Genomic DNA, 15,647 nt, shown 5'->3' with positions numbered 1-15,647 from the left:
GGGGCTGCCTCCCAGCTGCCGTGTTCTGGCTGCTGTGAATAGGGCCGCTGTGAACACTGGGGTGCGTGCAGCTCTTTGATGTACATTCTTACCTGGATATATGCCCAGGGGTGCGATTGCTGGATCAGAGGGCAAGTCTGTTTTCAGTTTTTTAAGGACCCTCCACACTGTTGTCCACAGTGACTGCACCATTGTACATCCCTGCCAGCAGTGTAGGCAGGCTGCCCTTTCCCCACACCCTCTCCAGCATTTGTTATTTGTAGGCATGTTAACTGACTATTCTAGCCGGCGGGAGGGTTGTACCTCATCGAAGCTTGGATTTGCATTTCCCTAGTAATTTGTAATGTTGAGCACCTTTTCCTGTGCCTGTTGGCCATCTGTGTGTCTTCTCTGGAGAAGTGTCTATATGGTAAGTCCACTTTTGGATTGGGTTGTTTTTGTTATCGCATTGTACAAGCTAGCCGGGTAAGTGGCTCAGACAGTAAAGAATGCTCCTGCAATGCAGAAGACCTGGGTTCGATCCCTTGATCAGGAAGATCCCCTGGAAAAGGAAACGGCTACCCACTCCAGTATTATTGCCCGGAAAATTCCATAGACAGAGAAGCCTGGCAGCCTTTAGTCCATGGGGTCACAAAGAGTTGGACACGACTGAGTGGTTAACACTTTCACTTGTATGAGCTATTTGTATATTTCGGAACGCAAGCTTTGTTGGCAGAATCATTTGCAAAATCTTTCTCCCAGACCGTAGGTTGTCTTTCCGTTTTGTTGATGGTTTCCTTTGCTGTGCAAAAACCGTGTAAGTTGGATTAGGTCCCATTTGTTTTGTTTTTACTTTTACTTGTTTTTGCTTTTACTTCTATTGCCTTGGGAGACTGAGCCAAGAAAGCATTGCTACTTTTTATGTGATTTATGATTTTTATATGGTTTCTATGTCAGAGAATGCTTTGCCTGACAGCTCTCTTGTTAGGACGGGGCGCTCCCAGTGCCTGGCGGGTGCCGTGGTGCCCGCGTGCGCTGCTTGAACCAACTGGAGTGGGCACGGGATGCGCACCAGGGCCGGTGGCTTCAGGCGGCCTGTTGAGTCATTTTGCCCTCCTTCCTCACGGCACGAGCTGTTACTTCTTGCCAATTTCCCACCAAGGCTGGGCTCGGATGCATCTCCTTCACCATCTTTTGTTTCTCTCGTGTGTCGTGTCCCCAGATGACACAGCTCGTGAGACCCCGACCGAGCTCAGTTCACAGCTCAGTCAAGCTCCAAGGCTTCTGCCTCGAGGGCAGCGGGGGCGCTGACTTTCAGCAAGCAGGGACCTTCTCCAAGACGAGGGCACACAGGGCAGGGGGGACGGTGTCCTGCCCCGGGGACAGGCAGGAAGGGGGTTTCCGTTGCTTGCCCTGCGGAGGCCACGTCCAGGGAGGAAGGCTCGGCAGGAAGAACGCTTTCCAGATGGGAGGACACACCTGCCACTCCGAGCCACAGCCAGGACTTGGCCTCCCAGCCTGGTGCCCTGAGCACGTGGGGCTGCACAGCGGGCATCGGGGAATGGTCGTAGAATCGTGAATGAGCCCTCCATCGCCCTGTAACACAGGAACCACAGCGGGCATCAGGGAATGTTCGTAGAATCGTGAATGAGCCCTCCATCACCCTGTAACACAGGAACAGCCTGCTGAGCACGCCCTGTGGGGACAGGCCTGCGGTCATGCTGACAAGCGGGGCAGCTGCTCTGGGCTTCACCCCAAAGGGGAGACAGGGAATCGGGGTGCCGGGCTGGCAGCAGGATGCCCCTCGGGATGAGCTGGCTGGTCCTGGGTGCAGGTCAAGGTGTGTCTAGAGGCCCAGGCCCACAGGCACAGGTCTGAAGCAGCCCTGGGCCCCCAGGTCCCCTCTGCTTCGAGGGTCTGTACGTCCGGCACCGCACAGAGGCTGTCCCCAGGGAGTGCTGGTCACACGGAGTGACACTGCCCCCTCCTGGGCGGCCAGCTCAGACAGCGAGCCCGTGCGGCCGGAGCAGAGGTCTGCGGGGTGAAGACACCCTCACCTGGCCCCTGGCCACACCAGGACCCCAGAGCCCCGTGAGCCGGAGGCCGGTGATTCGCCAAGGAAGATATGGCGCCGGCGCTGCTCCGCCCGCCCCAACCCCCACACCAACGGGACTTCCTGCAAGCTCAGATGTCTGGCCGGCAGTTGGCACCAGTCAGTGGGCACCAAAACCCAACAAGGTTTCCTTTTGACTTCCTGCTCCTCATGGCATCCGTCAGGACCGGGCTCCTGGAAGCCACCCGTAACCACCAGTTCTCACCTAGACAGACCAGGCGAGCAGCAGCGCCCCCGTGTCCTCCCGCTGGATGCGCCCGCGCTGGGCTCCCAAACGTCTCCCGTTCTGGCCCCGATTCCTCCAGGGGCATTTAGATGTCTCGTCTCGAGTGAATGGAAGACTTGGGGGAGCTCTCTGCGCTGCTTTCAACAGTGCCGTCGGCTCCAGGTGTCTGTACGCTCAGGTCCCGACTGCATGAGCCTTCCACAAACGTCCTCTTTCTCTTTCCCACAGAACAATGCGAATGGGTTTGCAAAGCCCCCTTTCCTCAGGTAAGTTAGCTTCCTTCACAAGGGCCTCTCCCTCGCGCAACCTTAGTTCCCAACCAGGGACTGAACTTGGGCCCTTGGCAGTGAGAGCTGAGTGCTAACCACCCGACCGCCAGGGAAGGTCCCCCGCCGGGAGAGGGGCACCTTCCTCTCTGTGGTCCTGCCTGGGGTGTGGGGGAGGGTCGTGGTGGGAGAGCCTTCCAGGACGGACCCTCCTTCTGGATCAAGGCGGGAGCCAAGCCCGACCCCCAGCCCCAGAGGACCCCCACAGGCCTGAGGCCTCGGGATCAGTCCCCTCCAAGTCCAAAACAGAACAATTAGTGCTTATAACGGGCGGCATGGAGAGAACCATCCCAGAACAACTTTATCATGTTCAGAAAACATTATTAAAAATGCCTGAAATTTATAGAAGTGTATGTTACAGAGCAAGCGTAGTCATTGGCTGTTTCCAAATCAAATCCCCGTCTTGTTTCTCCCCCGCCCCCCGCAGTGGAGAGAACCCCTTCGCTACTGTGAAACTCCGCCCGACAGTGACCAATGACCGCTCAGCACCGATCATCCGATGAGAAGTGCCGGCCTTCTCCTGGTTCCCCGCTGGGCTCATAGGTTTGTGTGTGTGACAGGCGCCATCCACTTGTAAAACTTCACCAGAGGGTGTCTGATTTTTACATGTATTCCACTTGAGCAAATCAGCACATTTTCTAAGTTAACATAGTTGGGTTTACACATTTCTTTAAGATAAATCATAGTTTAGTTACAACTCAATCATTTAAAAGTTTTTTCCTATTCTGTTCAAAAATAGTAAATTTGGTTCCAATCCTTATTGTATCACTTTTTGTTTAATATTCTGATTATTTTTTAATAGCCAGATTAAGGGATAGTGGATGCTTTTGTGACTGGCTTTCTGCACCCAAATGCAAATGAAATCAGTTTTACAAAGCATGTGCTCTTAAATAGCATTATGTTTAAAGAAAATACTATGTAAATTTGCATCCTAGCATGCAAATAATCTTAAGCAATATAAATTATGAGGATATTGTATAACACTTTATTCTTTTAACTTTAAAGTTTCTGTTTACTATAGCTCTAGCCAAGATGAAGCATCCCACAGGTCCTCGCAATTTAGACGGCTCTAGAGCCCTGAGGATCCGCCTGGCCCTGTCACAGCCAGGGTGTTAGTACCTGAGTAGTTCTCAGAGGGACTGAGTTTGGTACCGGGTTACCTAACTAGAATGACCAACCCTCCAGGCTGTGCCTCACGGGGGCCTGGTTCACAGGGTGGCACCTGCCTCAGGAGACTCCGGGCGCGGGAACCAGGCGCCTCCCGCTGAGCGAGCTGACCCGAGTTGCCTCCACACCGTTTACTCCGAAACCTCTCAGGGTGCACGCTTCTCTCCTTCTCTGTCGGGCACTGAGACGGCCAGCAGCCCGTATGAAGCCCGGAGGAGCCCTGGGTGCCGGGCCGGGGGAGCATTTCAGCCCCGCCCCGCGTGCTGGGCCCCGGCAGGGAGTCACAGCAGCGCTGGGCCGGTCTCCGGGGTCAGGGGGGCCGGCGCCATCGGGAGGAGGGGACGGGGGACACACACACCCCCGGGCCAGGCACCGCGCGGGGGTCTCGCTCCTGATGACAGCGTTCAGTTCTGCCCTGATGTCGTTCTTCCCTAAGCGCGAGAACCGCGAGAACGACTGAGTGCAGGTAAACCGGTGTGAGCGCGTGCCGCCCCCGGGCTGGTCCTCTCCTCCGGGCTGGTGGGCCACGCGGGCGGCCCCTCGGGGGTGGGGGTCTGGGACCACGTGAGAGCCCCGGGCTTGGTGCAGCTGTCCAGTAGCAGCAGCCGCGTCCGCCAGCCAAGACGACACTCGGGTCAGTCGGGGCCCCGCTCCTCTCCCTTCACGGGGCCGTCTCCTTCCCCCCGTGGAGGCAGTGAGGAGTGACGGGCAGGCTCTGGAGGCTTGTGAGTCAGGGGGAAGGGGCGGGGGGTCCTGCACCCGCTCTGGGGGCCGTGCGGCTGCGGCACAGGGGTCTCGGGTCCTGGGGTCACCAGGCCGTGCACACCCTCCTGCTCACAGGACGGAGGCCGTGCCATGGGTCCTGGGCATGGGCTGCGTGCTCCTTGAATGTTAAGGTACTAGGCTTTGTTACAATAAAAAAGTGAAAACAAGCATTCGAGCTGCGTAATGGCGTTGAGGGGCTTGCAGCCGACGAGGCGCTTCTGTGTTTTCCGTGACAAAACTTCGTGACAGTGCACGCGCTGAATAAGCAAAACCAGGTAAACAATGGTATGGATCTCATTTATTTAAAACAGTCTTTCTCACCTTTCTCCAATTGAAGACGGCGGAAACTAAAAGCGGTGCTTTATTGAGCTTCGTTCACTGGAGAGCGGAGCTGCCCGCGCCCTCGCGCCCGACCCCCGTGCCCCTCCTCGCAGCGCCCGGTCCACCCGCCTCCCTTCACAAAACAGTCCTGAAGCTTCATCGAAGAAAGCTATTGTACACGACATTTACATTAGAAAAAGACAGCTGGGTGTGGGGAAGCCCGGTGTGCCGTTCCCCTTAAGTGAAGTTGGCTCCACAGTTGGGGCATCTTCGCTTCCTCAAGGCGAAACAGCAGATGAACCCAAAGGGGAACAAGACGATGGCCAAGAAGATGCCCAGGAAGGTGAACGAGTCCTCCAGAACCCCGACCCTGCGGAGACAGAGGGCACGCGGGTCAGGGCCCTCGCGGGCCTGGGGGCCAGCGGGCACCCCGAGGTCCCTCCACCCTCTTCCGCAACCAAGCCTGCGGCCTAAGCGTCTCCGGGGCCGGGCGCCGCTCACGGAGGGGACGCGCAGAGGGGAGCTGCTGGGGGCCGGGCTCGCGCCAGCGCAGCGCTCAGCTGAGGGCCCTCGGCCACGCGCTCTGTCTCAGACGCGGAACAAGAAGCAAATGCTGGTTCCTGTAAAAACTCTTACATCGCTAAGAACACGACACCCAAGTCACTTTACAGTGCTTTTTCCCACCTTGGAAAGTTTCAGACTTATTGTTTCCATTCCCTAGAGGGAAATTCCAAGAATAGTGACAGTCTGGATCCCGTGTGGTTTTTAATGGTGGGAGGAGGGAGCAGCAGGTTTCAGTGAAAGGCTGAAATCACCCAGGTTCACACCGTGTCACTTACCTTGGGAGGTTTCATCTCAAAGCTCCTCTTGGGAAAGTCACATGAAGCCTCCACATGCCCCGTGTATGACCCCTAGACCGCGAGGGGCCAGCCCCCAACCACATCCCCAAGAGGTCACCACCCGGGGCCAGGGTCCTTCTCAAAGGCCCCCAAGGCGGGTGGAGGCGCTGTGGGAGAACCGGGACCCATTCCACGCCCTCCCAATCTCCCTGAAGCCCCGACGCCCTCAAACGGCTGAAGGCCCCCCTCTGGCGCGGGGCTGCCAGACCCAAAGCCGCCACCAGCCCCCTCCCGACCCAAACCCCCGGAGGAACTGCCTCAAGGAAACACACACTCTCACTCCAGCAGCCCCAGGCTGCGGCTGAGAGTCAAAGGGGGGTTCTCAGGGAACTCCTGAGGTTCTCTGCCCTCCCCTGGAGCCCCGCGCTGAGTTCAGAAAAGGTCCATGAAGCCGCCCGCAGGCCAGGCCCGCCCCAAGGGGAAGCAAGAGGCTGTCACCACACCTCTGAGCCCCTGCCTGCCCAGACCGCACCCAGGAGGCAGGAGCCCCCACTGAGAAAGCACGGGGGTTGCGCTGCGGGGATGGGGATGCCCCTCAGGCCACTAGAGCACAGCTGGGGGGCCTGGGCCCCCGGGGCACCTACCCCACCTTCCCTACCTGTGGCCAAACCCCCGGTTTGTCCACTCGGTCAGAACATCCAAAGGGGAAGCAGGGGACAGAGGGCCCAGGCCTCCCAGCTGGGTCAGCCGCACCAGCTAAGGCCTTTTGGGAGAGGCCTGCTCCGGGTCAAAAGACAGAGCCTAGAACCCCGTGCGTCCCCTCGGGGGCCCCAGGAGACGCTGGGAGGGTGTGCTGAGGGGCACCCTCAGGCTGGAGAAGCCTCGAAGTGTCCACCTGCCCCCAGGGCAGGGGCGGGGCTGGCCCAGCCAGCCTGGTGCCCGCGTCCACACGGACAGCCCCTGTGGGACGCCTCCTGGCCTCTGGGGTCAAGAGTCAAACAGCAGCAGCCCCACCCACCCTGATTCCCCACCCAGACCCAGACCCGGTCTACACCGCGCCTGAGGGCACAGACTCCAGGGGGCCCCAGCCCAGGAGGCCCGACACCCCGCCTTGCGGGCCTCAGCCCACAGACCTGCGGCGTTTTCTGTGCAGATCCTTCCCTCTCTCCAGCCGGAGCCGAGCAGCAGCCCTTCCCGCGGGGAGCGCGGATTCGATGGGACGACTCCCCCTCACCCACTGAGGGCAGCCAGGCCACCCCGAGTCTCTGGGGAGGAGTCGGGCCGCTCCCCTGGGACAGGGAGGGAGGCTCCGCTCACATCCAGACCCGACCCCGCGCCACACCCCGGCGACCAGGAGCCTCGGAGCCTCACCTGCCCCCTGAGCCCACACCTCTGAGCTACAGTCTCAAACACCAAAGGCTCTGAAAACAAAACTTTGTGACAAAGCTGGTAACAAACTCCGCTGGCAGCCCGTGACTGAACTACCCTGCGGCCGTTTACAGTCTTAATGGGGCCACTCCACGGGAATGTGTGTGTCTTGCTGCAGAAACTCTCACTTCTGACGATGGGACCGCACAAGCAGAGTGGGTGTGATTTACTCTTTTTAAAAAATCCAAAATCTTTTAAACTGAGAAACTCAGGCTGGTCGCGAGGCCGATCCTGACGCGGCAACAAGGGCCAGGGTACAGACCACCCTGTCCCCGTGGGCCCCCGCCCACCCTGCCAGCCCCTCCAGAGCCACCTGGCGTCTCCTCCTCCGAGCCCCGATCAGCTCAGCTCTTTACCAACAGCTTCCGAAGCCAAACGGAGCAAGGCCCCGACCCCTATTCCTCCACAACGGGGGTGAGGAAGATATGGAAGCTGGAGAAATCAGGGAACTCACTCTAAACACACGTATCTCGCTGCCTCAGGGAGAAGGTGGGTGCTCGGCCGGTGGGGCCCCCTCCCCAGGAAGCTGGACCAGAACCTGGTGGGGCTGCGAACAGCCCAGACCCGGCTAGGGCCCCTGCCCTCTGACCCCGGCGGCAGGAGCAGACCAGCTTCCGGGGCAGGGGCCAGAGCACTCGGCCTCCTCCAGGAGCCCTGCGCCCGGAGACAGGGCAGGGCGCCCCAAAGCACCGGGCAGCCCCCTTCCGAGACCAGGTCACGTCTCATCCCAAGGACGCACCTGCCCCACCTGGGGTCCCAGGGCCGAACTCCAAGCAGGCCTCCCCCGGGGGCGGGGCTCAGGACCTCGGGATGGGGACGGGGGACCCACGAGGCCCGAGGCCTGCAGGAGACTCAGGGAACACCAGGCTCCGTCCAGGACGGGCTGAGCTGGACACCCCACCAGGTCTGCGCACCTCGCCCACCGCGGCCCCGGGCCAGGCTCAGGCCAGGGATGCCTCCTGGGTGGGGGAGGCAGGAGCACCAGCCTCTTTACTGCCCTGACCTGCGGGCAGCATCTGACCCCCGCAGCTGCACCCCCGTCTCGGCCTCCAAGACCCCGGCCACCAGAGCCCCCTCACCCCCCTGGCCACCCCAGGACCAAACAGCCGGCAGTGCCCAGCGGGACAGGCGGGGGCGGCTGCAGCCAGACCTGGGCCTGGATGCACCTCCGGCCTCCACGCCGCGCCCCTGTGTGCTCTGCTCAGGCCCTCCCCCCGCAGCCCGGGACGGGCCCCGCACCAGGGGAGGACCACCTCAGACAGGGCCGAGGCCTGGGCAAGGCGGTGCCCGGTCCACAGGGGCCGAGGGGGGCAGGGGTGGTGCGCGCGCTCATCTGCTGATGCTAAAAAGGAAAGACGGGGTCGGGCTACCCACGCGGGCTCCGACGGTGGCAGAGGGAGAAGTGGCATAGACCTCGCTCGGGGACTCTCGGACCTGTGACTCCCGCAGACGCCGGCCAGGCTCCCAGGGCAGACGGGCCTGGCGGGCTGGGAAGGAAGGAAGCACGGTCACGGGACAAGCCGCCTGTCTCCCAACCCGCTGCCGCCACCAGATGGGCCAGCCAGCCCCCAGGGGACACTCCCCAGCCTCCTCGAGGTACCCACTCCCCAGACCGCTGAGAGGCTCCTTGGAGACACCTGGCCCGCGGCGGCGGAGGGCCCTGCAGGGCGGCACCCCCGCAGGGAAGCCCAGCTGCTGCGCTCTGTCCTCCAGCAACATCAGGGCCGCGGAGGACACGCCTCACGGGCAGCGAGGGGGTCAGGTCCGACCGGGGCCCCGAAACTTGTCCTCAGCACACGCGCTCCCCTCTCACTGCGCCCAGAGGCCAGGAGGACTGCGACCCCAAGCCAAGGAAGGAAGCCGGTTCCAGTTGCAGGCCCCCTCACCCCAGCTTTCACCAGCCCCGAGCCCATGCCCCTCCCCAGAAGAGCAGAGAAACGGGGCTGAGGGCAGGAGCCGGGGTCCCCCTGGGACGGCTCCCACCTCAGGGGAATCGCTCTGTCCTGAAGAGCCTGGAAGCCCGCAGCCCGGGGATCTCAGCCCCCTGGACCCGCTGCTGGTCTCCTCTCCTCCATCCAGGGCCTGGGGCCAGCCAGACCTCGGAGTGTCCACCAGCGTCCCCCTGCCCAGATGGGGCATCGGGCCCTGCCGGCAGCTGGCAGGGCCAGGACGGGACCCCGGCTCCCAGAAAGGCTGGGCCCGGCGTCGAGCCGCCGAGACCCCCGCTGGAGGGCTCCACTCCACGGGCCTTCCTCAGACCCCTCGGCTGCCAGCCTAACACCCTCCTTTGACTAAGAGATGGCTCGAGACCACTCATGCCCAAAACAAGCCCCCGGAGTCAACCAGCTGGGCGGGGAATCCACGATCCATCTGGAAACCAAGCCCCCGGTTCCCTCTCACCACCCCGCTGGGCCACTTCCCCCAGGGCTCTCTCCGCTAGGACCAGCCTTGACCCTTGCCCTGCCCCGGGGCACATGACCAGCCTCCCGGGCCACGCCTCCCCGCTCCAAGCCCATCCACGTGCCTCCAACCGATCGGCTCTGCCGCCCACAGGTGCCCGGGACAGGGAGCGGCTCTGGAGGAGGCCAGTTGTCTCCCTTCCCCCTTCATGTTCTCCAAAGGCCAGAGTGTCGCCAGCTGTGTCAGAAGAGACACCTGCTTCAGGTCTGCCATTCGGGGTCCCCTGGCCGCCGCAACCCAAAGGGCTCTCCCCGGCCCACCGCGCCCTCAGCAAGCACATGGCTGGCTCCGGGGGGTCCAGTTCTGCCCCCATTTCTAGGTGTCCTTCTTCCCCGGCCCTCCAGTCCTCCCCACACGGCTGATGCCCGAGACTCAAACTGTTAACTTCCCTTGGACGCTGCTCAGGGCCTTCCTGATACACTTTTGAAACTAAGGAAACCAAGGTTTCTCAATTCCATCTCGCCAACTCCAACTTCCGCACCCCCACCCCCACAGGCTGCCCCCTGGCAGACAGAAAACCCAGTTCTGGCCAAGTCTGCCCTGACTTTCTGAACCGTCCATGCACTGGAATCCACCAAAGGCAGAGAATTTGAACCCTAAGAACAAGCATCTAGTAGCTACATCTCAGGCCCTATAAAAACAGAAGATTCTGGCGGCTGGACTTTGAGAACAAGAAATACCGCTCCCACCCCAAAGAAAGAACCTGGTGTCTCAGTCCGAGCGCAGCTGCCGGCCGGATGTGGATGGAGCGGCCCTTACCCGTCACCCCCCAGCCCTCCAGCCCCTCCAAGGCACTAGTCACCTGAGTCTGGTCTCTCCTGACCATCTCTCCAAACGGGCCATTCCTGGGGAAAAGGGAACCTCTGGCCACCTTCGAGAAGCAACTGCAGAGCCAACTTGCAGGTCCCAGAACCAGGGACAGCAGGTTGTCAGTCCAACTGTTGACATTTCTGCATCCCATCCCCCTCTGCCACAAGAACCCTGTATGGACCCAAGGAGCATCCGGTGCGCTCTCTCCCACAGCGCAGGTCAGCAGCTTGGCCGGAGACTGACCACGTCTCCCCCCGACCCTGCCTTTATGAGGGTGTCCTTAGCGGCTTCTGGAGCCCCCAGGCCTGGGACATACCTGCAAACTGGGCAGCCTCCGACCACAACGATGGAATTGGCAGGGTACCGGGTGACATTCCGACTGTGGATGTTGTAGACCCTGGGGTGGTGGGTGGGTATCCCTGTGGGCAGGAAGACACATCAGAAGAAGGCAAGAAGGAAAGGGGGTCTGAGGTCCACTTCTGCCCTCTCCCCTCCCCACTCCCCACCAAATGCTCGCATCCTTTTCAGAATCAGGAAGACAGCTGCATCCACTAAGTGCCCACTATGAGCTTTAATTAGGCGTTAACTTGCGGACAGCATCTCCTTCAAGTTAAACCTGCAGAGAGACGGACGTGCTTCCCGGGAAGGGAGAAGCGAGCGCGAGCGACCCCGCAGGTGAGCTCAGGGCGCTCGGGCGGTGCCCAGATTCGGGGGCCCGACCTCAGCTTTCCGGGGCGGCGCAGTCCCCGAACCCCTGCGCGGGCCGGACCCCGGGGTCTCCCCTCGACCGCGCCCCCCGCCGCCGCCACGTCCGGAGAAAAGTTGGTTTCGGGGTTAAAGGTCGCCACGGAACTCCGCCCGAAGTTCGCTCCCGGGCCCCCGGCCCGCGCCCCGGGCCCGGCCCAGGCGCACCTGTGACGAGGTAGGGGTAGGGCGGCGGCGGCGGGGCGGCGGCGATGGCGCCGTAGCCGTGCGGGGCGCACGCGAACTCGCCCTGGCCGGCCTCCAGGTTGTAGGCGGGCGGCCGCTCCTGCAGCAGGGGCTTGTGGTCCATGGCGGGCGGCGCCCCCCGCGCCCGGCTCGGCTCCCGCTCCCGCTCGGACTCGCCCCCGGCTACGGCTCGCTCGGACGCGCGGACGCCCGGCGGCGGGACCCGCGGCTGGCGGGCGGCGGCGGCGGCGGCGGGGCTGGGCCCCTGGAGGCGGGCGCCGCGGGCTTCCCCCCGCGCCTCCCCCGCCGGTCACAAGACCCAGGTCACGTGGCGCGGCTCCCGCGGGGGCGGGGGGAGGTGCGGGGGGCGGGGCCGGCGGCGCTTAAAGGGGCCGCGCCCTCCCTCGGCCGCCCCGCGGGCAGCTAGTCGACGGAGACCCCGCGCGCCTCCCCGCCGGGCGTCCCGCGGAGGGGGAAGGGGGAAGAGACGCGGGGGGCGGGGCCGGCGGCGCTTAAAGGGGCCGCGCCCTCTTCGGCCGCCTTGTCAACGAAGACCCGGAGCGCCTCCCCGCCGGGCGCCCCCACTCCACCTCCGCGGCCCCGGACCTCACTCCCCGAAGAGACCCCCCGATACACGCACACGCTCGACTCCCGGAGGCGCCGCGCCAGCGCGGTGACCTTATGGCCTGTCGGCCGCGCCCTCCCAGCGCCAGGTCCTGATCTCGGAGGACGGAGACCCCAGGCCCGCCAGGCGTCCGGGGGCCCAAAACCCCCCCGTCCCGGAGGAGGGCCGGGGCCCGCGGGCGGGGGCGGCCCGGAGGACGGCCCCGGCGGCTCGGGTCCCCGGGCCGCCCCCTGATCGTCGCCGCCAGGGGCGGAGGGCCGGGAACTCAGCCTCCGGAGCGACCCGGGTCGGGGTCGGGCAGCGCTCAGGGTCAGTGGAAGCTGCGGTGAGCCGGGCCTGCTCGCGCCCAGCTGGCGTTCAGTGGCTCGGTTTTGTTTCTGACAAATCCAGTCATGTATGGGGTTGTGGCCTCTGATTACAAATACTGCCCTGTTGGGGACGGCGGGCGCTGCCCCCTGCTTTTCCTAGCTTCCACAATCTTCCCAGCAACCCGGGAAATACTGACCCCCGGTCCACAGTCCGGAGACAGCTCAGAGGAGAGGAGGGACCTAAACGGGACCGCCAAGGCTGCTGGGCCGCACACCCTCACGGAAGCCCTGGGACTGTCGCACGCCAGGGCTTAATAGTTTGGTAATCAACTTGAACTTGACAGACGTGTGCACTGTGGCCACACCGTAGCTCCCCCTGCACCCATTCCCTGCCTTCTGCAGCATTTGGGGTTTCCCAGCCTTTCTCACCTGACCGGCACCTTGATCTAGCTCAGGGACAACTCTCAGACCCCACCTCATTTTTAACTTTTCATAAGTCAGCATCGTGATTCTTTATCAGGAGTGTAGCTCCTGGGACCCCATCCACACCTGTCTTATCCCAGTACTGCTCAGCTGCGGTCCTCCCGACAAGCCTGTGGAGAGGGACAAGGGGCAGCCAGATGGGGGCCTGGCTGGCATGGGGTGGGGGTGGGGGCCAGTCCAGAATGGAGGCTGGACTCGAGTGGAGTGGCCGGGGACTTCTGGCCAGCAGAGGTCTCGGGAGGCTGTGCCTTCTCAGGAGTTTGAGCTGTGACCAATCATAGGGTGACAGCAGTGAAACCAAGAGCCCCCGCCACGCCCCAGGGAGAACTGAGGGTCAACCCCAAGCCTCACCAAGGAGAGAGAAAAAGTGGGCTCCGGGCAGGCCTCCTGATACTGGTCAGCTGTGGACACAGGTGGGGGGCATCCTTCCCCAGTCCCCCCTCCCCTAAACCTTTCCTATCAGACTCCAGTTAAGTTGGCAGGTGTCCCTTCAATTTCAGGGTTAATTTTCCCTTCCTCCAGTGTCTTTGTTTACAGATCAAACTCCACAGAACCATAGCCTTTGGCTCCCTTCTCTTCCTATAACAGATTTCTACCCCCAACGGTGCCTCCCCCGGAGCTTGGAAACCCATATCTGAATAAGAGGACATGGGGTTTCCCAACAAGCAGGCCCCTCCCTATCACTCGTGGCTGAGCCAGGGGTGACCTGCTCTCCCAGCTCCGCCTCCCCACCCAGCACGGATTGCAAGGAACAAAGATAACTGGTCAGGGACACAGAGGAGAAGCAGCCAGACGATACACTCACAAAGGCTGTGCAGCGAGGCTTGAGCGGTCATGTAGAGGCGCCCAGGGGCCCCGGCTGCCGCACCTGGAAGGAAGGCCTGGGGATAAGCATGCCTGGAAGGGGGAACTGCCTGCGGTCCAGAGAGCAGCGGCCACTACCTGCTGAGACACCGAGTTACCTGACATGGCCGGAGCCCCGGGAGGAGGCCGCATTGCTAGGAGCTGAAACAGGGCAGCAGGAGCATCAGATTTACTATTAGGAAAATGACTGGCAGCGGCGTGGAGTGAAAGGAGGCTACGGAATCAATGAGGAAGGGACAGCTGGGGAGACAGGAGAGTCAGGGTGTGAGGGAGGTGGAGAGCCTGTTAAGATCTGGCAACTCCCAGGGTGGCGATGGGAGACTGCGGACACTCAGGTTTCTGGCTTCGGTGACGTGGTGCCAGGGCCTGGATGTGGATTGAGGGGAGCCAGCAGAGAACACACGGCACTCCCATTGCAAGGGGCCCGGAGTTCGACCCCCAGTCAGGGAACTAGACCCTACACGCTGCAACTAATACCTGGCACAGCCGAAAAAAAAAAAATTTTCTTTTAAAGGTATCAAAAAAAGAGAGCCCCAAGGGTGGACAGGTAAGGAGGCAAAGGAGCCCAGCAACACTTGAAACTCACATACCATGAAGAGACACTGACCAAAGGAAAGCATGCACATCTGAGAAGCACTGCCCTTCGAATACAGACCTGAGAACGTTTCAGTGACTGCTCACCCCCAAGTATTCTGGAGCAGACACTCTGCCCCAGGAGGCAACACTAGTGACCCCCCACCTCACCAAGCTGATGCTCTAATGGGGGTGGCCAGGGCTGCACAGCGGTAGGTGCTGGGGGTTCGGTGAGCAGAATGAGCAGGGTGGGCCGTTTTACACTGGTATTCAAAGTGGGTCGGGCCGGAAGGTGCACAGGTCTGGAAGGAGGGGGGAGAGTCCACTCACGAGGGGCCCAGAAGGACCAGCTTTTGTGTGTTGCTACTTTGCAGGTGTTCGAATGGAAGGGGAAGTGACAGCAGGCTTGTAAGTTGGTGGGAACAATCAGATGCTGAGGGGGAGCGGGAGGACGGGCTGGGGGAGGAGGAGAAAGGAGATGGGGTCCCTGGTGGGATCCTGAACACGTGGGTGCCTGTGCAGGTGGCAGGTGGACTGAGGGGACGCTTTCTTCCGATGGCCTCTGTGTGAAACAGGAAGCAAGACCCGCTTCTGGGGGTAACCTCACCTCCAAGCCACCTCCTACCTCAGCTCATCCCAGGGCCATCCCGAGAAGTCGGCACTGGCATCCCCCAACCGCTTAACGAGGAGACCCGGGCAGAGAGGTGGCAGGGCCTTCCCACGGTCCCCAAGCCACGGAAGGTGGGTCTCTGCATCCCAGACCTGGCACTCGTGACCCTAATGAACTGGGCCTCCATGCCAGGTGTGCCAGAAAAGCCAGCCACCGGGTGCTCATTTTAACAGAAACACGTTCTTCTTGAAGAAGACTTGGAAACCTCCTCGGGCTTCCCTGGTGGCACAGTGGTAAAGAACCTGCGTGCCAGTCCAGGAGATGTAGGTTCGATCCCTGTTCCGGGAAGATCCCACGTGCTGAGGAGCAGGTAAGCCCGTGTGCCATGACTTCTAAGCCTGTGCAAGCCTGCAGGCCCTGGAGCCCGCGCTTCCGCAGCAGGAGAGCCACCTCAATGAGGAGCCCTCACAACGGCGAAGACCCAGCAAAGTCAAACATTCTTAAAAATAGAAAAAAAAAAAAAACCATACCTCCCTCCTGTGCATATTTTTCAGATCACTGAAATTCTGCTAATCCACTTTTATATCATGAGTACGTTAACCAAAAAAAAAAAATATTTTAGCATTCCCAGTTACACAGAAGTGAGAATATGGTTTTAACTGGTACGTGTGCATGTTTTTGCTGGGAGCCCTCGGCAGGGGACATGGTCGGGTAGTGGAAGCGCTGTCCCCTGGCTGGGCTGGGGGCGGGGGTTTCGGGGGGGTGGGCAAGGAAGCTGCCACTGACCTCCCTCCAGACCTTGACAGTCACCAAGAACTGT

General features: G+C 61.5%; 2 protein-coding genes across 4 annotated transcripts in view; one reads left to right on the top strand and one right to left on the bottom strand.

Annotated features, from left to right (window-relative positions):
- BAIAP2L1 (BAR/IMD domain containing adaptor protein 2 like 1) overlaps window positions 1-4,743 on the top strand; it is a 74,081-nt gene extending 69,338 nt beyond the window's left edge. The window contains exons 13-15 of one of the 3 annotated variants that reach the window (XM_081552919.1): window positions 2,547-2,584; window positions 3,072-3,187; window positions 3,859-4,743. In XM_081552919.1, coding sequence (XP_081409045.1) covers window positions 2,547-2,584; window positions 3,072-3,147 — 114 coding nt within the window. In that variant the 3' untranslated portion in view covers window positions 3,148-3,187; window positions 3,859-4,743. Of the gene's footprint in view, window positions 1-2,546; window positions 2,585-3,071; window positions 3,408-3,829 lie in introns of those variants that run through there. The other 2 variants (XM_081552920.1, XM_081552922.1) reach the window with 2 other exon arrangements.
- A 111-nt stretch (window positions 4,744-4,854) lies between these two features.
- On the bottom strand, window positions 4,855-11,678 carry BRI3 (brain protein I3). The gene is made up of 3 exons (XM_081552924.1): window positions 11,347-11,678; window positions 10,751-10,853; window positions 4,855-5,267 (listed from the first exon to the last, which is right to left on the bottom strand). The coding sequence occupies exons 1-3, from the start codon at window positions 11,486-11,488 to the stop codon at window positions 5,135-5,137; spliced, it is 378 nt and encodes a 125-aa protein (XP_081409050.1). The 5' UTR covers window positions 11,489-11,678; the 3' UTR covers window positions 4,855-5,134.
- Window positions 11,679-15,647: the final 3,969 nt, after the last annotated feature.

This window comes from Giraffa tippelskirchi, chromosome 13, assembly GCF_054371585.1.
Source record: "Giraffa tippelskirchi isolate mGirTip1 chromosome 13, T2T-mGirTip1v1.2.pri, whole genome shotgun sequence".
In the NCBI taxonomy this organism is placed as follows: domain Eukaryota; kingdom Metazoa; phylum Chordata; class Mammalia; order Artiodactyla; family Giraffidae; genus Giraffa; species Giraffa tippelskirchi.
This window is presented reverse-complemented; position numbering and strand designations above follow the sequence as displayed.